Source organism: Amphiprion ocellaris, chromosome 13 (assembly GCF_022539595.1).
Source record: "Amphiprion ocellaris isolate individual 3 ecotype Okinawa chromosome 13, ASM2253959v1, whole genome shotgun sequence".
NCBI classification, from domain to species: Eukaryota; Metazoa; Chordata; class Actinopteri; family Pomacentridae; genus Amphiprion; species Amphiprion ocellaris.
Window position 1 is genome coordinate 14,048,938 of NC_072778.1, and position 25,493 is coordinate 14,074,430.

Sequence of the window (25,493 nt, forward strand, 5' to 3'; positions counted from 1 at the left end):
AAGAGGGCGTCAGTGCTCAAGTACTTTCACATTCTGCCTCTAGCTGTGCTAACTATTCAATATGACGCCTCAAATGTATTTTTAAAAAAAAAGAAGAAGCAAAAACTCTATGGTTGTATGAATCAGAAGTCCCAACAAAACTCAGAGTAAAATAAATTTACAAGGACTGGGATCATATTGATGTAAAAGTGGGCAGCAGATGCTCCCTTCAGCTTTAACACGGACAAAGTTGCCGTCACTGGTTCCCTCTAGTGGATAAAATAAACCACATTAAAAAGCACAAGGTCACTAACTAACCTTTGTAACCTGGTAGTTACATTCTTGACTTTGGAAACAGCAGTTGCCAAAGCAAACTAAAATTAAAATCAGCTGAGCTGCTTATTTTATAACTTTCAGCTGCATCAGTCCAGTGTTTCTGAGCAGCTCTAAGACTTTACACCGGCTTAAAAGAGGATAATGTTCTACAAGCACATTTCCAGTTCTTAGGAGTAATCTTAGATCCACAACTCAAATTTGTAAACCTTTGAGGATTCCAAAAAGCCCAGCCTTGATTGTTTTACATGAATTAGCTCACTCAGGAAGCCCAGGTATTTGTGCGCTCGTAATTTTGTCTCATCTTTCACATTGTGTAACCGAATGGGGATCAAACATCGCCATCAACAGACACATTAAATCTTTAAACGTAACGAAGAAAAAGGCTGTCCAATGACATCCCCATCACATCCCGAAAACACACAGTCTACTTATTCGGTTTTCTCAAATGTCTCAGCCGTTTAGCCCCAGATGAGACAAAGGCGAGACAGTAACACAGTCAATGGCAGCTGTAAAATACCACCTCATAAATCTGAATTTGAACAACCAGCTGTCAACTCTGGAACATGTTACCAACTTAAATCAAATTAGTTACAGATATAAATTATTCTCCCACAGCAAAGGTAAAGGGTTAGCTAAAAGAAAACCAGAGCCAGTTTTAGCTAATTGTATATCGCTATTAGACAAGAATAAACTCACCGCAGCAACAATTTACAGTTACAAGATACTGCAGAGTACAAACAGCACACAGTAATGTCTGAATTAATTTTAAAATGAGTTAACTAGTGGCTATAGTGGCAAACTGAGTGCAACAGAGGAATGCTCAGTGTTACTGTTCATGAATTCAGCGCTTGTGTTATTCCTTCCTTTGACCTCAGAAACAGACGTTGACAAAAAAAAGTGTACAACAACTCAAGGCCAACTGAGAAGTGACTCAAAATGCTTCCAAACAAGCAGAAAACAATCCTGCTTTTATTTCTGGTTCACAAATTATTAGGGAGAAAGAAAAATATGTTTAGTAAGAGTTGCACCAAACAAAGGGATCATTTCAAATACGCCTGAACATGTAATTTATTATAGTGAGCTGAAAAAACAGAGATAAAAAGTATGATTCACAATCATGCTTTATTCTTGCTGATTTCTTATAAAAGAATCAAATAAAAGGCTCTGTCAAGATCTCACACACGTCTTCGTCTTTCAGTCTTGTTGTAACCCATTTACTTTAACTAAACTATACTTTTCTTTACACCTTAAGTCTCTTCTTCTTAAATATCTTTTATTAGTTTGTGACTTCAAACCAAAACTTCATTGATTGTCAACACAAAATCTATCGTAGCACCAGTACAATAAAACTGTACTTTTGCTTTTTTGAAATACTGTTTTTGAATGAGGGAGGAAAATCTCAGAATAAAGGGATCCTAATAAGTACATTTCAGAATGAAGCACCAACCATAGAAAGCATTTTTCATAGATAGGGTTGTCAGATACACAAGAGGTCAAATATATTAATGACTATTAAATTAAGCACGACAATCAGTGTAAATAAAACACTGCAACACAAAGCACTCTGGGATCTGGAAACACCATATCGGGACGTGGGGGACAGTTGTGGCTGCAGTTAAGAGGGCATCTCAGCTCCTCTGGACTCCAGAGATAGTTCAGCTTTTCCTCTGAGAGAGATCCACAGGATTCTGTATGAGTTCAGGAGGAGCGGAGAACACTACGATCTGTCCAACTCTGTAAACAAACTCTCAATCTCAAGGTCCAAAACAGCATTATTTCATACTGTGAGCAGGCACTGGGACAGCGTAGTGCTGCCCAGACGTACTTTGTGAAATGTGCAGGAGAAAGAAATATGGAGAGCTCTTAGGTCCGTCCAGCACTGATCTACTCAGGAAGATAAAGTGAGAAATGAAAGAGAGGAAATGGAAATGAGGCTCCAAGCCGGGCCGGTGATTACGTCTGAATATTATGTGCCATGGTCTCTTCTCTGCAGGTCTCCAGAGCTCCAGGTTGCCAGAGAAACCACCTGGGCCAATGGCCTCCCTGACTTAAGCGTCTTAGCTTTACGCAAGAGTTCACCAAGATAAAAGCCTTGGATTATCTCCTGTCGAAAAATATCGCTTTCCCTCAGGAACAAACTCAAACAAAAAGTCCTAAACGTTGTCCGTCCCTTGCCACAAGAATACATTTATATAACCAAATGTGTTAACCCTGATGGCAAGATATACATATACACTACCATGTACGTACATAATCAATAAAAAAGGTTTGCTCAATAGTTCTCGTGTATTCAAATATACCTATAGATAGGAACCTGAAAGCTGCTTTCCAGCACTGACCACTCCGGTGTGCAGGTCCTTCAGATCACTTCTGTCTGAGGTCAAAGGTTATCTGTGGAGTGTCCAGTCTTTACTGTGGCTGGAGTTAAAACCCATGACCCTCGTTACCATGGACGGAGAGGTTTCCTTGGAGCTGCTCCTTGCAAGGAAGGACTCTGGCGGCCACAATCGGCGTGTCTGAACGGTGGAGGACTGCGTAGCCAAGGAGGCTATCGGCTGCAAGGCTTCCCTGTGTTTGCCAGCAACTCTTCCTCCTCCTCGTCTTCTTGCAGGATGTGAATGCAGGAGCCCAATAGTCTCTGGAGCTCTGGTACACAACGCACCAGATCCACAAGTCCCTCCTCCTCCTCTTCATTGTCTTCCTCCTTGTTTTTGCCTCTGTATGGAGAAGCTAAAGCGGAGCTTACCTGGCTGACTGATACCTGCCTCCAGAGCTCAGTGCGAGACAAATTCACCACCTCGAAGTGGGGGTAACGTGCCCGGAAGATCCGCGATGACATCTTCAGACGCTTCAGCACGTCTGTCAGGAGGAACCAGTTGCAAAAGCTAAAAAGGAAAACGTGTCACATTAGATCCTAAAAATACAGATCTGCAATTTTTGATTTATAGGCCCAATTATTTCACTGCATAGCCTTTTAAACACAACACGTGGCAAAACTGGGGAATTGTTTTTCACATTTTTCAATTTCCATTTACTTTTGCTTAATGTGATACTTGATTATCTGCTTAAAAACACATTATGAAATCATATCTAGAGTAAATCAAATTTAAAGTGTCACAAAGCAGTAACATAAGCTGCTGTCAGCCTCAAAAAAGTCATTAACATTGTGTGATAAATATAAAAAAATCCTAAAAAATTAAATACTCTGGCGTAGGCCTGTGTCTCCACAGCACCTGCAGATTATCTTAGTCTCCACTGAATAAACCTGACGATACTACCCCTTGGTGGAACCTAATTACTGACCACTGCCACACACACACAGATAAAATATATACTTACTGCAAGAAAAACACTCAACTGCTCAAGCAACAACCTTATCCTTAGTCTATTCTCAAACCAGATCCTATCTGTTAATGTTGTATTCGTGGAAATAATGTTGAATAAATCTTCTCATTCGTCTTCATTTCTTTCACAGACTACTGGCATCTCAGTGTATTTAAACTACCTATCTAAACACTGAAATAGTAGCCTAAATAGGGCATTTGTTTATATGGAAAAGCAAATCTATGGTTCATTATCCCATCCCATTGTTCTCTGACAATGTACAACTGTGCACAACAAACCGCGGCAGTGACAACAGGTAGACTCATCAATAAAGAATGTTCTGCAAATATGATTAGCCTATTGCCAAATGAAAACAAAAAGTCTGAGGTGGAACAACTGCCATGTACCGGGTCCCAGCTATCAGAGCTTATCTGACCTAAATTGCTGTAATTCCTAAACATAGTATGTAACTGCATCCAATTTTAGATGACATTCACATATTTGCAGCAGTGGAATATTATGATGAATATAAATAGCCCTAACTTTCGTCAAAGTGGTCAATTTTGCACAAATCATGCAGCGTCAAGGCCTAATATTATTCTCCAATGACAGCTAATTATGTGTGTGTTTTTCAGTACATGGTTCCAGATGCTGGCAAAAGGCTGCCACCTATTTCCTGCTGTTCTTTCCCCATTGATTCGTGCAATAATGTGTCATTTTGTGAACTCACCCCTGTGTTAATGACACCTGAACATGATAGCAGGGTAGGAGAGGCTCGGAGGAGAACTCGAATAGAAGGCAGTCTTTGTCCGAGTCCCGCTCACTGTTCCCCGTGACGTCGTCATCCAGCTCCTGGTTCTGCTCAGACAGCAGAAAGTCCCAGCATGGCTCCTGATCCATTTCTGTGAAGTGAAGTGAAGATCACAGAGGTGAGAAGCCGAACTGGATGAATCTGCGCTGCCACTGAGCTACTTCAACATTCACGAGGTCTGGACGCCCTCTAGCGGCCAGTTTATCCACACACGTATATGTAAGTGATGGGTGACTGATCATTTAGAGGAACACAAACTTAATAGTGTTGAATTACTTGCTTCCACAAAGGAGCATATGGGTGTGAAATTAATATTAACAAGCAACATATTGTAGATATTTTCTACTGGTTTATTTGCTATTTTTTCCTGATGTTAAAACTTGAACAAAGTCAAACAGAAAATTTGATAAACCAGATTAAATCTCTGAATCCCAAACCCTGCTGGAGGTTTTAAAAGGCACATTATCATTAAAATCTCCAAAATTACACCATTTATCAGAGAACAAAACTGCTAACACAGAAATGATTGCCAGATTTCTTTCAATGGTCCATAACCTATTTATCACATATCCAAATTTTATGTTGTTATATTTTTTTAAAAATTTATTAAAAAAAAAAAAAAAAATTAAAAAAAAAAAAAAAAAAAAGATTAAGCCTTTGTACCAACTAGGAAAAAATATAATGAATTAGGCACTCCTTAGTGTAACAATGGAGCGACGAGTGACGCAGCTAAGAGCAACAGTTGTGTCAAAATGAAGGACTTTTTGAAATCAACTGGGCTGAACTGCAGGATGTTTACACAGAGCAGATAGGACACAAGTATGAATAAAAAATTATGCGCTGATTCCAGTTTTTTAAATATTTGTAAAATAAACAATAACATGAATTCAACATTATTTTTTGTCCCTTTTAATGATTTATGGCAATATAACTTTGTTTTACTACACAAAACATAATTTTGAGTTACATTTAGCCATGATGTGCTATTTCCATAAAGGTGCAGAACTTTATATTGTACCTAAATGAGTAAAAATGTCACGGGGCAAAAAAAAACCCACCCAGAAACTGCTTGTTAGAAGAAGGAAAGAAAGAATGTAATATAATTGGTAATTTGAGGTGAATTTGATCAGCCTCTTTGAAAGAAAACATATTTTCAACGCTAACATTGATCGTTGAAAATCACTATAAGACACATGCAGCTGAAGGAGACAAATTTACATTGCCACAGAAATAACAAAGTGACCGAATCACCTGAAATTATTTATTGTACTTTCAATACTATAGCTTGAGGATTTGAAGGAGGAAAAGATTATTTTCAGTATAGTTGCCATAAGAAATATATAAATATCTGTCCCATATCATCTTTTGTCTCCCAGTATATTGAGAAAGCTGCAGTCCACATTCTCTTTAGTCTTCTTCAGTTCTTCCAAGCAACTCTAATCCTCTTCTTCCTCTGCTGGATAACTGGCTCCCTGTGGCTGTTTACTTCACAACGCGGATGCTAGTACTCAGAGCTAACACCCCTCCATGTCCCAGTGAGCCCAGCCTACAAACTAGCTTCCTTTCCCACCAGCGACCTGGTCACTGCGCCAACAAACCTTAATGCTTTTGCCTCAAGGACAGCGGATGAGTGAGATTTCAATCACTTTTCTGTCAACATGTTTACAGATTAAAACACAATATTTGACTGATCGGTGGTTTATCTTCAACAGACAGACAGATCCAGCACTGAGGTTTCTTACCAAACAGGGAGCTACTGTAGAAATCCCACGGTAAACTGTGATCCTGTTCATTGCGGCCTTCCAGGTCTGTAAAGTATTCTGGAAGAAAAAAAAAAAAAGAATGTCATGCATTATATTTTGTGACAGTTCATATGTCATGACTACTAAATAAAATGTGGACAGTACACACACTAATGCTGGTTTGTTTGTCAACACCAAACAAAACGTCTAATGGGATAAATGAAAACCTTTGTGTTTGGCCAAAAGTAAAGTGGACTACATCAAAATCTGCATTGAGTATCAGCAAAGTAACTAAAGCTTGACTTTGTGACATGGTTGACTTTTCAGCTGACAACAGCCTACCAAAGGAAAGAGAAAACATGGCTATTATAAGCAAGAGGGAATCATACATGGTAAAGGTTTGCCAGGGTGGCAGATTGGAAGTAATTACTAAAGACCACATCGAAGGAAATTTAAAGCATTTTCCTTAATCATTCATTTACCTTTTAAATGATCAATAATTGAGAACTCATTAAACACTTCTACAACACAAAATCCATGTTTTTCCACGATGATAATTTTACTATAAACTAAATATATTTCTGCACCACTTGTTAATGTTTTTTATTTCATATGCTGGTAGACATATCACGAGGGAAAAAAAACAGTCAATGCAATGGCTAAACATTTCCACCTTGAAGCTCCAGCAGTCTCAGAAACACAGGTTCAGGGGTTCATATGCAGCAAACATCAGGAACTAATCCTGTCAGTTTGCAGGGTGGAGCTTCGTGCATCATTATGGCTGAACTACGCTAATATTACAACTTTCCATTGTGTAGCGCAGAGTGCTTTACAGTGTTTGAACAGAGTCGTAGGTGAGCTGGTGCGCTCCAGCTGCAGTGAGTGGGGAAGGGTGTGTGTAGAGGAAGACAGAGACTTAACATATCTGCAGCCACAGCATAGAGTCACATCCAAGCAATTTTAAGGCAAGAGGAGATTATTTTCATGGAATAAACTAACTAAATATGTAACTTTGATACCCAGAGATGAGTGTTCAGGGGTTCAGTCAATAACTGGAGGGAGTGTATTGATGGATCCATAGGTGAGTCATCTGCACATTTGCTGATTAAAACTCAGCTGGTTATTTTTAAAGGATAACGCTGCAAGGGATTTAGTTTGTGTAAAGTCAAGCTTCCAAATACGTCAAGGCGAGATTCACCTTTTGCTGTTCGTGGTATTAATAAAACCACTTGAAGATATCTCAAGTGTATAAAAACTCCAGGTCCAAATCTCAAATGGATGGAAGTGAAATCATGAACCAACAGCACTGTGATATGTCACGTCAGCTTTGAGCATTGTCAATTAATATATTCTTGACTGATTATATTCTTAGAAGCTACGATTCAATCATTGCCTAATCAATAACACATGTACTTGACAATCTCAACTTCAACACAGTGTCAAAATGTTTCATTTTACAAGAACAACATTTTTAGTTTTTGACAACGAAATGCAGCTGCAAGACAGGAAAACAATCTGAGTCACACGTCTGACAAGAAGTGACTCAGTTACTGTCAAACTCTGCATTGATAGATGAAGATTTAGCTTTGTACTTCTCATATGTTCTGCTTGTAACTGGTACTGTTCACTATTCACTGCGCCAAATGTGATGTGGTGGGAGTGGGCAAAGAGTTTATTAATGTGTTGACACATTGCTTGATGAGTGACTGCAAAGTTGGCAAATCAGCATTTAATTATTTGTTTTCATGTCTCATTTCAATTAGCTTTATGAAAGCCTTTGTGCTGAGTTTTTTGTGTGTAAAGTGTTTGCTGATGATTGAAAAATTGAATTCAATCTGCAGTAACATGTTCACACATTGTCTATTAAAAATGATTCAAATGGAAACAAAAGCAACTAAAACTGTGCAGTACCTGTGAGGAAGGTCTTCATGCTGGGGCTATGTGCCAGTTTGACCGGCGTGTGTCCAGAGTAGGTTGCCAGGGTCGGGTCGGCACCGTGGTTCAGAAGCAGCCAGACTATCGGTAGGTTATCACTCGCTACTGCATCGTGAAGTGGCCTAAGGGAAGAAGAAACAAAATACAAATGCCATTTAGGAACTGCATAACAAGACAAGAGATGACATGAAAATATGCATTACTCCATTACACAAGATGTAGAAGCAATACAACATACGTCCACTACATGAATATAACCATTTACAACTGTGAATCTGAGCCACAAACAGTTCCATTTGCTCTGTAAAGACTGTGAGATGAGACTCGTGGTTCCAAAAGGCTAACACGAGGCTGCTGAAGCTTTCAGTGTTTTACACACGTGCTGCTTAAAAAGGTCAAGAATTGACCTTCATGCTTGAATTTATTATTACGAAGGTTACACACACGACAACACTTGAGTTCAACTAATTAGGACCGTCGTCATATTCATGCAGCATGCAGCCTCACCGTGTTCCGTCCTGAGCGCTACAGTTGACATCTGCACCGTGTTTAAGCAGCATCTGGACAATCTGAGTCCACCCTCGAGAGGACGCCTCATGGAGAGCTGTGTAACCAGCGTTATCACGCCGATTGACCTCCCTGATGTCCTTTTCAAGACAATACTGGACTACATCCTGCAGGACACAGGCAGGACAGATGTCAGTATTATGTTTCAAAGAAGCACAGCGTTTACTGGAGTTAAATTCCTGTTCACAATACTACACAAGTAAATGTGGGATTTTACCTGATAGCCCAAGCGGGCAGCACGTTGCAGCAAGGTCTCCCCTGCATTTTTATTGACAATCAATCGACGAACCTCCGGAGGAATAGGCCTTTTGGGTGGAGTGTCTGGACCACTGCTGCGTCCTGATGAGCTTTTCTTATTGGATGGAGAAGATGGCAAACTTTTTGGAGTGGGTGGTGGGCTAACTGGTCTTTTTACGCCGGCACCTTCATCTTCCAGGGCAAGCGAGGCACCACGCTTGCCCACACTACTGCGTTTGGTCTTACTCTGAAACACACATTTACTGATCAGAGCACTGTGTGAAATGGAATCTTTTGCAATGCAATGCCAAGTTAGGGCCCTAGCTTCCACTTATCAAGAACCTGCGCTATATAATCCCAGCTGCCATCATAAATGTGACAAATATAGCATTTCATCAGGCCACAGGGGGGAGCTGTAAGCTTATATATATTTATGGTCCCCTGCTCCGACCAGCCCTGTATGATTTGAAATGTACTATAATCCAGCAAACAGCATCAGCGACTTACCTTCGGTTCATCACTGTCACACAAGTGTTTGCTTTTGAACTTCCTCTTCCCTGAAGGCTTATCATTGCACTCCGGAGACTCCTCACTATCCTGGTAGCGGACGGATCCTGAGCGAGTGAATGAGGGTCTCCGTGGAGGAGGCTCTGGACTGCGGGCAGGGGGACTCGGACACTGATCTGGGTGTGGATCTGCAATGACAGATTAGAGAGGAGGTTATGATGAGCAGTACCAAACAGATGAGCCATTAATCTGAAAATTTAAACTTTAAGCACCTATTTTATCAGCATTGCACCGGTACAGCAGTTTAGCAGCCTCATGCTCATGTCCATCTGCCAAGCCTAACATGGAGCATGGAATATATTAGGTTCTGTTTTGTGCCGACACCACAGGCTGGTACGTCCTGAACTAATGTGCCTTGGCTAAGTCATGTTATCTGTTGAAACAGTGTAACTGCTGTCTAGCGATGCTTTTGCAACCATAAGCTCAAGTCTGCCAAATTTCTGTTTATTCTCTCCATAAATGCCTTATGATGTGTGTCATATCCACACTAAGAGGTAGATTATGTGGATGTTCTGATGCTGCCGTGACACACCTCAAGAATATCAGCTGCAAACTGCATAAATGTGTTGTCTTCATAAATGATATTGTTTGTCAATGTTAATTTATCTCAATAGTTGGCACTGGCATTTTATCATACATATTTAGATATGCAGATATGTATATATTTTGGCTGCTTCACAAACGGTTTCATCAAATTCCATCGAGTTCCATCAAACCAATGAATGCCAAAATCTGCCTCTAGTAGCTATTTTGAAAAAACAAATCATCAAAATTATACAATTTATCAGTGCCAGAAACTTCAAAAACAGAAAGAATATTCAATTTAACCAAATCATGATAATTCATTAGATTGGCTGTATTCTTGTATTCTACACATCTCATTTAAAAAATTGCCATGATAAAAATAATCAATACGTATTAACCATATTCTGTAAAATGCTCCAATAAGTCATTAGTGACTCAGCTGTAATCAACAGTCACACGACCAAATTCAGGGACTTTTCAGCTGAACTGGGCTGAACTGTGGGCTGTTTTTACACAGAACAAAGGCGAAACAAATATGGGAACAAATTAAAAATTTAAGTGAAAAAATTACAATTTTACAGTAACAATACAATCACAGCATTCAATATTGATAACAACTGTGGCCGTTTTCAAAGTGTTGTAAATGCTGACTCGCTTTTTCGTCAGATTTTGCAAAAATAAAAATAGTCAAAGAAATTCAATTTTAGTTTTTAATTTATGACACTACAACTTTGTTATACTGCACAGAAGGCCCTTTTCTAGTTTCTCTATGTCTAGAGAGAGGCGTAGAACTTCATATTACAGTGAAAAATGAGCCCACAGTGAGTAAAAATATCATCAAGTTAATGCTTTTGCAGTGCATCTGCTTTGAAGATGTACACCCTTATAAAAATAATTTGCCCCTGTCTATTTAATATGTTTCAAATACAGAAGTCGACCCGCTCAGTGATTGTGTGGTCAGCTGTGAATCCTGTATTTTTTAGTCCTCTAGTGTGTGACAATCTGAACAGATATTTTTATGACTGACAGACACCTATTATCACCATCTCTGCCCTGCGTGGTTCAGGAGTCAATGAAAACAATGCAGATTATTAATGGTAAAACATAAACACGTAAAACTTAGCATGAATATATGTATTTTATCTTGTATTCCTAAAAGTCGAGTCGCACAAAAGTCACACCCACAAAATTTAGAGCATTCAAGCTTTTTCAGGTCTTTAGTAATCCATGTTTGGTATCCACCACAAGATAGAAATAACACTTGAAAAACAAATTTAAAACACATTGGTAATGTCATTTTGTGTTTGTTAAAAGTTGTTGAAACCAACCATCAGGTAGACTGAGGTGATTAAGTCATGAAATGATGTTGTTGCTGTTCTGGACAGACATTTCTACAGAGACGTTACAGAGAAATGTTAAGTATTCATGTAGATAATTGTATAGTGGCTTCACAGTTATTCCACAGTACAACAGAGCTTCAGCTATTGTTGGTACTGATTCATTCATCAGATATTTTTTAAAAGAATAAATAATTGCTCAATGATGACAAATACGCATCACAAGCCAGCACAGCCAAATGTTTTGTCACTTAGTATGGTCAGCAGCCAAAAACAGAATTAATGTATAATGGCATTAAAACAGAATGATTCAGGCTATTTTGTGAGGCTGTTACCAACTAATGTTTGATGCGGTTAAAGGACTAAAAGAACCACTAATAATAACTAAAGACCATTTTCACATATATTTCCTTCTTAATGATATAATTAAAATCAATTAAGCAATTATCAAAATAGCTGTTGTTTACTTTTATGTCAATGAGCTGATAGATTGAATGATCGATCTTTGTGACTGTGAATTAGCAACTCAGTTAATTTTTCATTTCTGGACTGTAGAAAAATGCAGAGAAGCTGCAGCAGTCAATGTTTTAAGATTTATTCTGTACCATCATGAATGACTGTTATCATGTAAGCTGTGGTAGTGAACGAACTTGACCTGGAAACAGTTAAATGAAAACTTTACTGATCTCCAGAGTGAAACTACATACCTGCCGGGGTTTCAGTGTCCTGTCTCAGGGAGTCAGACTCCTGGTGATGCTCTCCATCTTCCAGTTTGTCTTTCTCAGTGATGTATTCACCAGTCTGATACTTCTTGTTACGACATCGCCGGCGTTTCTTTTGAGCAGGTGTGTCACCCTCTGTGCTGGCCGTCTTGCCTTTGCCCTGCAGCATACGCTCTGGCAGGGGGTTTGATCGCGGCCTCCCTCTTGGGCGGCGGGCAGGTTGGGCGGGAGTCAGAGGGGCTGACAGGGAAACTGCTGTAGGAGCCATTGGTGGTGGTGGAGGGGAAGGCGTTGCAAAGCCCCAGAGATCAAGTCGAGCGTCGTCACCTCGCCGTCGTCCTCTCCTGAGTCTCGGGAAGGAGCTCTCTGTAGTTTCGGCCTCCTTACTGGATACGGTAGAGCTATTGAGGGACACTGGAGTCTCTACACTCTGAGGACCGCTGCCGCTGTCTGTAACTGATTAAATCACATCTGACTGTTACATTCACACCAGCTCCTATGCCTGGAATACGACTGAGATATCAGAAAAATACCAGATGATATGCAAGAAATTTTCTGTCAGCACACACAAACTACCATACTACAGAAAACTGTCTGCAGGTGAAGAGCCCAGTGTAACCCAGCCATAAGCTCAATAAAAACTACATGTCTGATACAACTGAAAGAATCATTAAATATGTGATAGATATCAGAAATTTGTGCACACTGTGAAAACTTCTAAGAGCAGTAAATGTCACAGGATTATAAGAAACAAAAACTCTACCTGCTTTGTTGCGGGTTGGTTGCTCATCCTTGCTTGGACTGATGTTGTCCCTTGAAATCGACTCTTTCCTCTGTGGGGAAAGTTTTCCCACAGATGGAGTCGGCTCCAGCACAGGTGTACATTGTTTCTTCCGCTGAAATACACAAGGGACAGAGTGAGCACACTGTATTGGATGCTATTGATCACAGACCTTTCATTATGATGGAGAGCAAGTAACAGACTAGCAATGAACCCTCAAAAGTTAAATCTTAGATTATTATGATGAAAGAGGATTCTGAATGGCCAATTGAGTGGTTAAAATCTTAAAAGATGATTGCTACCTTAAATATTTCCACTCACTTAAACCAAAGAGAGATAATAAGAGAAGCGCTTAATAACTTACCTTCTTATTGCAAGACACTTTGGTCGGAGTATTTTCTGTGTCTTGCTTTTTCTTTCCTCCAGCCTTCTTTAATGGGTCTGCTGGTGATTTCTCCTTTGCTGGCTTCTTAGGACTCGTCTTCTTTTGTTTGATGGCAGCAGCTTTTGCTTTGGTTGGCGACTCCTCTTTGGTTCCGTTTGTTTTCTTCTCAAACTTATCGCCTCCCCCTGCACACTGGCCTGTAAGAATAGATGCAACCATGCCCTCCATCTTTTCACTGGGAGGACTGTCTGACGTCCCACTTTCTTTCCTCAAAATCTCCCCCTCCAACACCTGGGCTAGTTTACTCTCCATCCTGTTCCCATTTGTTGATGCATTGCTCCCAAAGAGATGAGACTGGCCAGCAGGCTTGGAGGAGCCCTGCTTCGCTTGCAGTCCCATGTGCTCCCCCTGACTGGTGTGTATGTCAGTATTATTCTCCAAAGGCTCAGTGGTGTTCGGCTTCTCATGTCTTTTCATAGCTTGAGTCAAATCCCCTTGAGATGGCACACCAGGCCATTTTTCCACAGACCAGTATGGCGGGTATTCGAAAGCAGAAGAATGTTTAGATTGGATGTCTTGGCTCCCAGTAAGTGGATTCGGGACATCGGCTTTCCTTGATGCAACAGGAGAGGCTTGAGTGTTATTATCGCCTGTCAGTGCTGTCGTTTCTAGAGCTTGCTGTTTTACAATGGACGCAAGGTTAGACAGAGGAGACTTCATTCTCTCCCACTTATCATCCTCGGGTTTGGACGGGCTATGATGACCACTCTGAAACTTACTTGCTTCTGTAACTGGGAGGCCCTTGGTCTTTGGAGATCCCTGTGTGATTTTTCTATGAACGGACGATGCTTGCTGTGGAAGATGTGATGGCTGTTGCCAAGCTGGATTTACAACCGTGGTCGAGTATGGCACCCCTGGTTTGCCAGGCGCAGATTTTGGATGAATCTGAGTGTTGGCAGAGCTCAACAAGGCAGTGGTTAGGGCTCCTTTAGGGGGGCAGTTCTTCGTTATGGCTGTGCTGGTGTTTTTAATATGCTTGCCACTGTGGGCATGTTGGTTACCCTTCATCAGACAAGATGGCTTCTTTCCTCCTGAGGCCAGATGTTCTCCTTGGTCAATTATAGATATAAACTCCTGCTTTGCAAAACTCTGAAATTCATCTGCAAAGGTCCCTTTTCCATCTTTGCCCCTTAGAGTAGAAGCCAGGATGGGGCTAGCCACACCTACATATGTGCCTGGGATGTTTTTTATTGAGTCCTGCGAAGATCCCTTACCCCAAGTGGGTTTGGGCTCTGGGATCTGGTGATTGTGAGGCCTATTTATTTGCTTTTGATGAGAACCATTTCTGTGTGTATTTGGTAAGACTGGGTATTGCACAGCAGAGCTGTAAGTGGTAGAATGAGTCCTCTTTGAATTCAGAAAATCTCTCTGATTTGACTCATTATTATGAGGCTCCATCATAGTAAGTGGAGGGTCATTTATGCATCTTGGGCGTTTTGATTTAGCAGACAAATCAAGAGGTACGTCTCTTGGTTCAATTGAGCAAGCTGTGTGGTCCTCTGCAGCAGAGGGAGGTGTTGTTTTAATGGACCCCATGGCTGTCTTGTCTATGCTGTTGCCTTTCTCCACATGGTTCAGCAGTCTGCTTTGAGAGGTGATGCTGGCCAGTGCAGAACCACAGCAAATGGCAGCAGTAGGAGACAAGGTGTAGTGGGTGGCTGCTCCTGAAGTTAATGATGGGTGCTGCAATGGTAGGGCAATAGCTGGTGAGGCTACCACAGAGGCTAAAGACTTACGTTCTCCCACAGATTTGGCATTCTTACTTGATGAGTGGTTAGATTTGAGTTTTGAAGTTGATGTGCCTGTTTTTTTCTCTGCAGCTGGAGTCCGGCCCACAGACAATGAATAGGGATAGGTCCGCATGAGAGGTGTCCCTCCGACACCTGAGCTTTGAGGCCGAATTTCTTTCTGAAACTGACTGGCTGTGGCTTCTCTCAATGCCGCAATCTGACCCAATGCTGGTGGAAGAGTTATTTTACAAAGTGGAGAAGAAAAATTAGGGGAAGGAAGGAAGGCAACAGGCTGGGCTGGTTTAAACATGGCAGAGCACTGAAACCCAGGTGGAACACTTTGCACAGATTGCGTTTGCGAATGTGATTTCTTACTGGATGTCACATTACTGTGACAGGGGTTGAGCGAGTCCTCCCGGTTATTTTTTAAATTGCTTGACCACTGAGGTGAGGGGAAGACCCCAGCACCATCTGTTTTGAGTTTAGGGGCTTCTGCCCTTTTTTCTGTTCTCTTCTCTGAGCTGGCAAGGACTGAGCTGGACATTGGTGCATTGTTGGGCTGTTGAGGTGGAGAAAGTTCAGGGCTGTGGTTGTAATTGCTCGTGTCCAGACAGGCTTTTACTGTCTTACAGTCTTTTGTTGGAGTGGTCTTGTTTTGCTGACTGAGGGTAACATCTCCTCTAAACTCAGGGGGAAGCGTCTGGGGGGGATTTCCCACCATACTCGCAGACGCTTTATTTGGAGCACTGATCTCTCTGCTCACCGTGCCTCCATCCCCTACATTCATTAGTGTGGGATCCACCTGAGTAATAAGAGAAGTTCATGAGGCCAGTGTTAATTAGATAAGAGGACAGAATGCTCTAATCAAGTCATCTAACTTCAACAGAAAAAAAATAATTACCTGCATAGGTGTTTCTTTAGCACAGCATGCCTCAGGGGGTGTCAGTCAGGTGAGAGTTTCCCTTGAAATACAGTGATGCGCTGCAGAATATACAAGAAAGAAAAGACACTTGATGTGATTACCAGTCATGGTGTTCTCATTTCAGTTACAGAAAATAAGTTAATTTATGGCATCATGAAGGAACAAGGAGTATTCCATAAAGCAGTCGTGTAATTCACAGTAGCCAACATCGAGCAATTGAAAACTTCCTTTCATCGAGACAGGCTCAGCGGTCAGATATGTTACAATGTCCTCTGAGCAGGAAGACAATTTAGGGTAGCAGAGAGAAGTGTGGTAAACTGATGGAACATATTTGTCATGTTTTTCCCTCTGGTTTTATTTGGGTGCATGCAGTGATTACTGAAAATTTGTCAGTGCCCATTTATCCAGAATGTGAGCTATCAATTCTAAAAATTCCTTATTTAGTGAGTAGCGTGAGAACTAATGCATTAGCTGCAACACGGAGGGATTATGAGTCAATGAACCCCTGGTAAAAGCCACCAACAGCACGATCACCCCTTTCACATTGTTTGCTACCATTTTGCACATTTTCCATGTAATTTTGCAAGTTAACCTGATAACGTTCTGCTGAAACTATTTTGTTTATGTTGGAAATGAAAAGCGACTGACTAACTCTTCCTGCGACAGTGGATCCACAATGACACTCTGCTCCACTATCATACAAAATACTGTGGCATGGGGAAAAGAGTACTATAGGAAACCATCTAAGAAAACCTTTTTTTTAAGCAGAGCAGCTGTCACACATGTTTAGAGATCCACTACAGACATACAAAAAACACTGTACCTTCAGACCTCTTTTTCTACTCTGGAAACCTACTGTCCTTGAGCTGAGATGCACCTGTTGTATTTTCTGGAAGATGCGTGGAAAACCTTGATCATACAAATATACTCTTTTGTGTTTTTCACCAAAAAGTTCAATCACTTTGAAATCATTCAGTAATTTCAAAAATCACTTGACAGCCACTCCTACTTCACAAAAAAATAAATAAATAAATAAATAAATTTTCAGCTTATATTCACTAGATCTCAAGCAAGCATAAGTTATGGCAACTGGACTAACTTCTGAAGTTCAGAACTGAAGAAGCCTCTTGGATGAGAGGTGAAACGTTTTCGACTCACACGAGGTTAGTCCAGTTGCCATAACTTATGCTTGCTTGAGACTTATCATGACCTGGATGACTGAGAACATCCACAGATTTATTCACTAGATGTTCATGTTTCCACATCACACTTGTTTAAGTTACATATCGGACAGCAGTTTGGTTTCCAAACCAGCTGTGATGTCACAAAATCATGCTTGTTGAGCACAGAGAAAGTTTACACGTTCAGCAGATAAATGTGAAATCAACCTTCTACTGTCAACATATGTATCACTGAAGATCAAACACTCAAGACAAGGAGCAAAAGGCAAAGCACATTTTTTGAGTGGTAAGGGATGTTAAATTACTTCACTAACTTTTTGTAGCCTAACTATGCACTGTCCAGCTGTATTAGGGGAAACAACTAAAATATAATAAATTAAATACCGTATAAGACTTGCCTTGTGTAGATTATTAGTCATCCAGGTTGTCAATACCTCATTTTTAAACTGAGGGAACTCTTGGATGAGAGGTGACACATTTTCAAGAACCAAAAACCAGTACAGCTGCCTTCCACTGAAGCACTTAGCATTATATAAAATTAGTGTCAGCAGATTCTCAATATTAAAGGCTCCTGATAAAAAAACAAATGGGACACCGCTACATTTTACTGTATATACCTTGTGATTTTTTTTTGTGTGAAATGCTTTTAACAATCACTTCAAACAGAGGCTCTTGCGTAGGCGGTCCATGACCCCTCAGACCCCAATTGCCATGAGGCAATCAGCTGTGACTGCTCAAATGATTTTTATTAGTGAGTGTATATTGTGCCGATTAAGTCATGCACACTAGCGCATGACTTAAAATTAGCAAAAGTTTTGTCCCTTGCTTTTATAGCTGATTACGTATGAGTGGATGGTTAATTATTTATGATTTTAAGGTGAGGGTCATGTGGAGTTAGATGTTCATCAGTCTTAAATTAGACATGTAACCTCTTCTATTGCTTCAAGAACTCACAACAGAATATACAAACCAACGAAAGCCAGGAACACTATTGTGAATAATAAGCAAACAGCTTTCTGTCATCTGAAAACAAACAGCTGAAATACATACACCGGGGGACACACGCCACAACAGCCCCTCGTATGTAGGTAGAGGTGAGTGCAGACGAGCGCATCTGCAAGTAAATGAGACGACTACAAAAGGGACCGTGTAAAAAATAAAAATAAAATCTATGTCAAAGCTTTGGGGGAATGGAAACGTTTCACCCTGGAGTCAATGAAACATAACGAAGATGATGCACATAATGACTGACACGCCGATCTCTGCTGGAATCTGCGAGCATCGGACTGAAAGAGATCCAGCGATGCAGATACGGCTCCGTGTGCAAGGAGGGTCTGCATACATTATCGTACAACAGTTGCTTACAGCTAGTTTGTCTTTGTGCTGCGATCGCGCTCTGCTCCGCCACAACATTTGAATTCATCCGCTCTGATGTAGGCCAGCAAATGTATGCAGCAGTCCGCGCACACGCCACTGGGCAACTGCTCAGACCAAACAAAGTCGAGCCTGGAAATACCTTTCAGGAAAACAAAACAAACAAACAAACAAAAAAAAAAAACACAGCCTCGAAGGAAGCATTCTCCCCACTTCCACCCGGTCAGCTCCCAGGACAAAAACACCACACGCGTCCCGAAAAGTGCACATGCATGTTGTGACACCGGGGCACTCACGAAACAACACGTTTCCACTCTGATATCAATATCAGCACGGAAAAACTCTGGAGAGCTCCGGGTCGCTGTCTGTCTCTCGCTGGAGATGGCGAGCAGTCATCATAATGAGAGAATGGCAACTGGCTCTCAGGTGATCGGTTCATCTGCAGACAGACTGAACAGACAGGCTGCCTTCACCTCCACACGAAATGAGGGGGGATTGAAACGTTTCGACATGAAAGACAGATGTTTGGGGGGGAATTATAGCAAGTGACAGGAGAGATTTCCCTCTACTGAGCGGCTGCGACGTAAAGAGCACAATGTGGCAATGTGTCACATCTCCTGATAAGGCAAGTCAATGCGAGGAGGAGGAGGAGGAGGGAGAGAAACAAACTAAACTACCACCAGTGGTTTCATCAACTGCCCAAAGTAACACAGATAATCCACTGCAGCCCGCTGACAACACCGAAACTGGAGTTACTGGCGAATAGGTGGGAAAAGTAGGCAGCTGGAGAGCGACCAGAGGAGGCGGGAGAGCACAACTTATTACACGGACTGGAGCGACCACGAAAAGGCTGACCACCACCGACACCAGTTCCACCACCAACACCAGCACCTCCAGCACGCGTAGGTTCCAGCTCCCTGCGCAGCGGAGTCTCCGCGAAGCCCCACTACTCCCGGCGCTGTTACATGTTGAGGCAGGCTAATGTTATTTATCAACGGCCGACCTACTGTGAAGTGTTCCAGTCTCTCTTATCGGCCCTTTCTGCTGGACCGACTGAGCCACTTCGGCGTCGAGCCCCCGGACCCACCGAGCTTCTCCTCTGCTCTCCTCTCCGGCCCCATTTAAGACTCCCCCCTCTCCTCCTCTCTCTCTCCCAATTATTGAATAATTCCTCAGCTAATCAGCAGCCTCACATAAAAGATGTCTAATGACACAAACAGTTACGAACCCGCTCGTCCAGATGGCATGTGAACGACGCGCAGGCACGACTGTGATACGGCCGCGTCCAGCCTCCCGCCGCCGCCGTTCCGTGGCTCCTCACTAATCTCGACGGTTTTTCGGTTCTAAAAAGTCCGGGGGGGCGGGAGGGAGGGAGGAGGAGGGGAGGGTAGGGGGGGGTCGTCAAGATAGTCCGTTCCGTATCTCCAGTCTCCAGTCTGGTGGGAGAGAGAGAGAGAGAGAGAGAGGAGAGGGAGAGAGGGGCAGAAGGGTGCACGATGACAGCATGGGAGATGTAGTGCTCGGCTATCCACGCCCAGGATTAGACGCTGGAGAGGCTGGGAGGGGTGAGGACTGCAGGTACCGGCATGCAACGCGATCTCCAGCCGCTCAAGGGGAATGAGGGGGGGTGCATCGCGACCAAAGAGTGTAACGGTGCGCTAAACTGAAAAAGGCTTATCGGGGTAACGAAGTAATAAACTGAAATTAAAAAACAGAGGGGAAAAAAAGAGAGAACCCAAGGAAGCTGAGTGTCAGTGAGCGGCCGTGTGCGCTTCAGTGTCAGTCAGGTCAATTAACAGGCAGCTGAGGGTGATGGTTTCTACACAGAATCGCAAAAATATAATGTTTTTAAAAAAGGAGAGAGAGAGAGTGGGAGAGGTTTGGGTCTGTTGCAGGGGAATTAACGCGAGGAAGCAAGACTCCGGGGGCTGGAGGCTGTAGGCTGCACACTGATGGACGAGCTGAGAGGAGCTGAGGGGAAACAGTAGAGCAGTTTGCACTGTAGGACTGTGAAACCAAAAAAAACCTTGTGAGCCATTTTACCTGTAAAGAACTTTTGGTCATTTGTGATGACGGATGGACCCAACTTCACTTGTCTAATGAGGTTTACTTTTAAATACAGAGCTTCCAGCACTGACCTCCATCTGTTCTGTTAAATAAAAATCCCTGGCAACATAACTTTTGCTTACAAGTTGACAGAAATCTGTCTTGCACTTGCACAAAATCTGTGGAGATTCTCAGTCACCCAGGTCATAGTGATCCTAGGAGCTTCAGTAAAAAAAACAACTGGACTTCTGTTTGAGGTTCTTAAAGGGGTTTCCCCTCACATCCAAGAGGTGAAATTTGAAAAGATGATTTACTGAAGTTCCTAGTGGAGCTGTATTGACATTTTCACACTCCTTTGCAATCCAAAGTGATATTATTACCCATACAGCCAGAATTATTGTTCTCATCAACACAATGCCTCAAAATCCATACTGTCTTTCACTATATATATAAAAAAAAAATATATATATATATAAATATATATATATATATATATATATATATATATATATATATATATATATATATATATATATATATATATATATATATATATATATATATATATATATATTCTAAAAAACCCCACAAAGACAACTCATGGCAACATGACTTCCTTCACTTTACTTTGATTACATTTCCCTCTTTCATTATGGCTGACAACAATGTGGGCTGAATACTTCCCAAATTAACTGTGTGATTTTTCCAATTTGTCTTGGTTTGATGGTGTGAAGACATTTTGCCAACAAGGCTGCTAATAAACATTTATAATGGATATATGAACAAAGGCAGAGCCATTCCCTCTGCAGTGAACCTTCCGTTCCCGTTATTCACCCCTTGCAGTGCTGTGTCAAAATCACATTTCCTGTTGCTATCAGGTCAAGTCAGGTTTCAAACTGGATCTTTTACAGAGAAGTGGCTTTAAGGTTTAGGGCAAAAGTATGGGTTGGATCAGGTAGGGTGTCTGAATTTGAAAATATCACATATTTTGTATAAATAAATAAAAATAAAATTTGAGACAGCTTCAGTCCACAACAATAAATCATGCTTAATACAGCAGCTGCACTGAGCTCAACACAGTCAAAGATGGTCATGATACAATATAAATACAAACAGTGAAACAGCTCTAAATGTGATATGATGTACAGTGGAGCCTCCACTGAGGATGTCTCATGTGTAATGTAAAAAACTGTACTTCAGCTTCAGCTTGGACAGGTTCACTCTGAAACATGATGTCAGCTCTCCTTCACCAACTTAAATGCTCCCCAACACAGACAATAGGCCAGATAAGAACACGAGAATCAGCAGCTTATGTTTGCAGTGATGAGGTGAATGACAACACATCTGCAACTTCCAGTCTTTCAAACTAAAGTTTCAGATCACTCTGTGGAGCAGAGGGTTCACTCTTAGTGTTGCCTGATTCTCCCCCAAACATAAACAACCACAGGATATTTAGCTGTCTTACTCCATAATCACATTTTGGCCCAGCAGTTAAGCAGCACAGGTTACCCTGCTATAATTAGGCCACTTGTCTTACCTGAATCCTGAAAGCAGTGCAGGCCTGCTGTTTACAAGGGTATCCACTGCTTTAGGCCAACAAATTTCCTACTTTTCTCAACACTTGCGGTGGGTGAGGAAATAACCGTGCACACGTAGCGAGCTTGACACCGTCGTGTGACTGAAAGAGTTTGTTTACTACCATGCATGATCCGTGTCCTCCGTGATCAGCACGGCGGTGCAGCACAACGATCCTGTCCATCCGCCGAGAGCACAGCGAGCACAAACTATTTCGCTGCTTTCCTGTCGCGGAGCGGATCGCTATGTGAGATCCTCCAACATGCCCTTCGCCATTCGCTCAGTAATGGCTGCGTGCAAGCAGCCAAATCGTTGACAGATGGCCAAATGTGAAATTGGGAAACAAAAAAACGCCGAGCAGTAAAAAGGGGAACGCCGTAGAGAACCGTGTCGGCGTGAAGCAGGAGTATCACAAAGTCGGCAGCTGACACATCGCATTGTGTCTGAGCCGGGGTAACCCGGAGACCTCAACGACCGCGCAAGAGCTATCCCGGTAGTGACCGGCTGCTCGGGGCTTCACCAATTATAGCCGAGTTTGGTTCACAGGCTCCACATCGGATGTTTGAAGCTGTGGGGTTAAAAAAAAAACTTGTTATGCGTGCAATCATAAAGCTGTCGAGCAGGGATGTGATATTCCGCACATGCACTATGACAACTGCGATAGCACAGATGAAGGCACGTTGTTTATTTCGAAGGCCTGATTTTTTTTTTGAAGTATGTCGTCTTCAAAGTGGTCATCTATCTGTGAGTCATATCGGAGATTATCGACCCTATTTAGGCCGCCATGCTTCACAGCGACGAGGATGTCCCGTCTAAGTTCGTGGTTCACCTGGTCAATACTGAATGTCGAGGTTGGGAAGGCGGCGGGGGGTGAACGCTGAGTAAAAATCAAGCGCATTATTCTTCCATCTTGGTCCAAGCAATGAATTATTCTACAGTAAACGAAGGGAGGATGGCAGCCGATCACAGAAACAGTCAACGGTGATGTTCTTATTTTCCAGGTTAATGGATGGCCCGATGCGCCGTCCACATGACGGTAAATATCTGCCTGAAATTGAAATTCACCACTTCGTATTTAGTTACTGTGTCAGCGTTTGGATCGCCGACTGCATCCACAGCCGGCACGCATGGACACCAGACTCACGGATGTCATCTCGACACACAACTTGGCTGTCCATACATGTGACACGATCCTACATAATGCCGTGGGAGAACAGCGAAACATCACCGCAACTACTATGGCTGCTGCAAGACACCGACAACTAGAAAATGCAAATATCCAGGTCAAAGTTTGGCAGAGTTTTACTCGCCCTCAATAGCGTTGTGCAATGCCCCCTTTAATGCCCCCTGCTCGCCCGTAACGCCTTTGTTATTAGTAATCGCATGGTATTGCGCCGTCTTACCTTGCGCTCCGAGCTGTCTACAGCCACAAAGCCTGCACACAGCGCAACAAGCTATTGTTGTCTGCACAGAGGCTTCGCTGCGGGGCCAGGGATGTGATTTTGAAGTAGATTGAATACAGTATGCAATTTTTGGCTTGTCCTCGCGATCTTCCCTTATTGCCAGTTTTCGGTCTGCAGCAGCTGGAGATGAAAATCGCGCACCCTGGGTCCTAGCGCCGGATAAAGCCCTACAGGTGAATAACAAACAGGCTGCTGCTCGGTGGGCTTGAATCTTTAATTGCAGGCTACTTTGCTGGAATCAGACATATAGTGCTCCTAGAGCAGATTTAGATGCTCTGCTTGGAGGGCACTTAAAAAAAGTGTGAAATAAATTTTGAATAAGCTTGGCTTCAAGTTCAATTACACTCACCACGCATTACTTTGAACAATATAATAATGGTCTGACGCTGAAAGCACTTCTTTTGCCATTTAGACGTCCACACAGTCCTGTTCAGCCAATTAATCATGGCAAGCCACAAACTCTGATTCAATCTCTAATGAGGCCATACAGCTCCTTGCAGATACTCAATATTATAATAATAATACAAACCAGTGTCCAGCAACTGGCAGACACATGCACTGCTTTGTTCAAGTCTAACTTAGACAACAGAGTTTAATGTTTTGGTATCATGGCTGGAGAGTGGACGCATCCTGCACAGATTCAGGGGCCAACAAAGAGTGCTTAGGTGTCTGTTTCAAACTTTTGTAACAGAAAAATCAAAAAGCTCTGTCAAAAGTATGGATGGCACAGGAATATGTGTTTTTTCTTTTTGCCACTGATATTGCTCGTTCAGTATTGAACATCAACCTATAACTAGACCTTTTATTCGTGACCTGCATTATAATTGATCAAACTATTTGAAATTGCAGTAAAGTTCTGTTTAAGGAAAATATAACATGCACTGGTTTCTATTTGTGGATTTCTATATATCAGCCAATGTAAGCTCAGTCAGCTGATAAATACTGAAAAAAAACCTTGTATGTTTTGAAACAGTGTCACTATGCTATAGTTTGTATATCATCTTATTAAAATGGTTTTATATATTAAGAGTTGTATCTAAAAATGCATATCAGTTGTTGAAAGTAAGCATCTGCTTCAAATATTTTGCACAGGTTGGGCTATAGTTTCTGTAATCATTTGTAGTGTTGTATAGTCAGTGTGAATTTGCTGTGACAGGAAGCTTTGGACATGAGCTAGACAGCCTCTATTTCCTGTGTGAATAAAATATTGAAGTTCAGGTGCAGTTTTCCAACAACAGCAGCACCTAATAGTTATGTCTGATCCGCACAATGTTGGGCAATCCAGTGCCCTAATGATTGAAGTCTCTATATGGTCACTGAAGAAACCCCCAAGATCTAATCTCTGTGAATCAAAGCTCTACATTTATTATATTTACATTTATTCTGTTTCTCCACAAAAGTCCTCCTGTAATGCCTGAAAATGGCTTAGATGTAACTTGGTTCCTTCAGAATAAGCATATCTATGAAGTGTCCACCTCTCTCTCCACTTACTCCTCCTCACTCCCTGCAGCTCAAGCACACCAGCTTACCTATGGCTCTACTCAAACACAGTAAAACTACTCTCCATAAACTGGAAACCAATTCTGAAGATGAATAATGATAAAGAAAGCTAGAAAGTCCCTCCCTGAAAGGTGTCAGGAATGATTCATTTGGTCTGATACTCCTGAAGTCTGAATTTTCATGTTTTCAATGTAGTTTCATGGTGGAAATTGTTAGCCCTATGCACATTTTCCCCTATCTGTCTTCTAGCATAACTAAAACACCATGCTGACAAATTAGCAAGGTAAAACACCTGATTTTCACCACAGGGGTGTCTTTAAGGCATACCATATAAGTGCAACAATTCAATGCCAGGCATGGGTGGCGATTGTTGCATGTCCTACTTCACTCCTCT

The 25,493-nt window shown here is 41.9% G+C and overlaps 1 protein-coding gene across 7 annotated transcripts in view; it reads right to left on the reverse strand.

The window, feature by feature from the left end:
* Positions 1 to 1,365: 1,365 nt before the first annotated feature.
* Positions 1,366 to 25,493, reverse strand: part of bcorl1 (BCL6 corepressor-like 1) — a 31,109-nt gene continuing 6,981 nt past the window's right edge. Inside the window, exons 1-12 of one of the 7 annotated variants that reach the window (XM_023278317.3) lie at positions 23,540 to 23,715; positions 15,940 to 16,019; positions 13,228 to 15,840; positions 12,846 to 12,978; positions 12,068 to 12,538; positions 9,439 to 9,626; positions 8,912 to 9,178; positions 8,635 to 8,801; positions 8,104 to 8,249; positions 6,193 to 6,270; positions 4,370 to 4,541; positions 1,366 to 3,200 (exon numbers count right to left, since the gene is read on the reverse strand). In XM_023278317.3, the coding sequence (XP_023134085.2) occupies positions 2,864 to 3,200; positions 4,370 to 4,541; positions 6,193 to 6,270; positions 8,104 to 8,249; positions 8,635 to 8,801; positions 8,912 to 9,178; positions 9,439 to 9,626; positions 12,068 to 12,538; positions 12,846 to 12,978; positions 13,228 to 15,840; positions 15,940 to 15,945 (4,578 nt within the window). In that variant the 5' untranslated portion in view covers positions 15,946 to 16,019; positions 23,540 to 23,715 and the 3' untranslated portion in view covers positions 1,366 to 2,863. Of the gene's footprint in view, positions 3,201 to 4,369; positions 4,542 to 6,192; positions 6,271 to 8,103; positions 8,250 to 8,634; positions 8,802 to 8,911; positions 9,179 to 9,438; positions 9,627 to 12,067; positions 12,539 to 12,845; positions 12,979 to 13,227; positions 15,841 to 15,939; positions 16,020 to 18,506; positions 18,714 to 19,522; positions 19,643 to 19,743; positions 20,817 to 22,098; positions 23,451 to 23,539; positions 23,716 to 25,493 lie in introns of those variants that run through there. The other 6 variants (XM_035951959.2, XM_023278318.3, XM_023278314.3 and 3 more) reach the window with 6 other exon arrangements.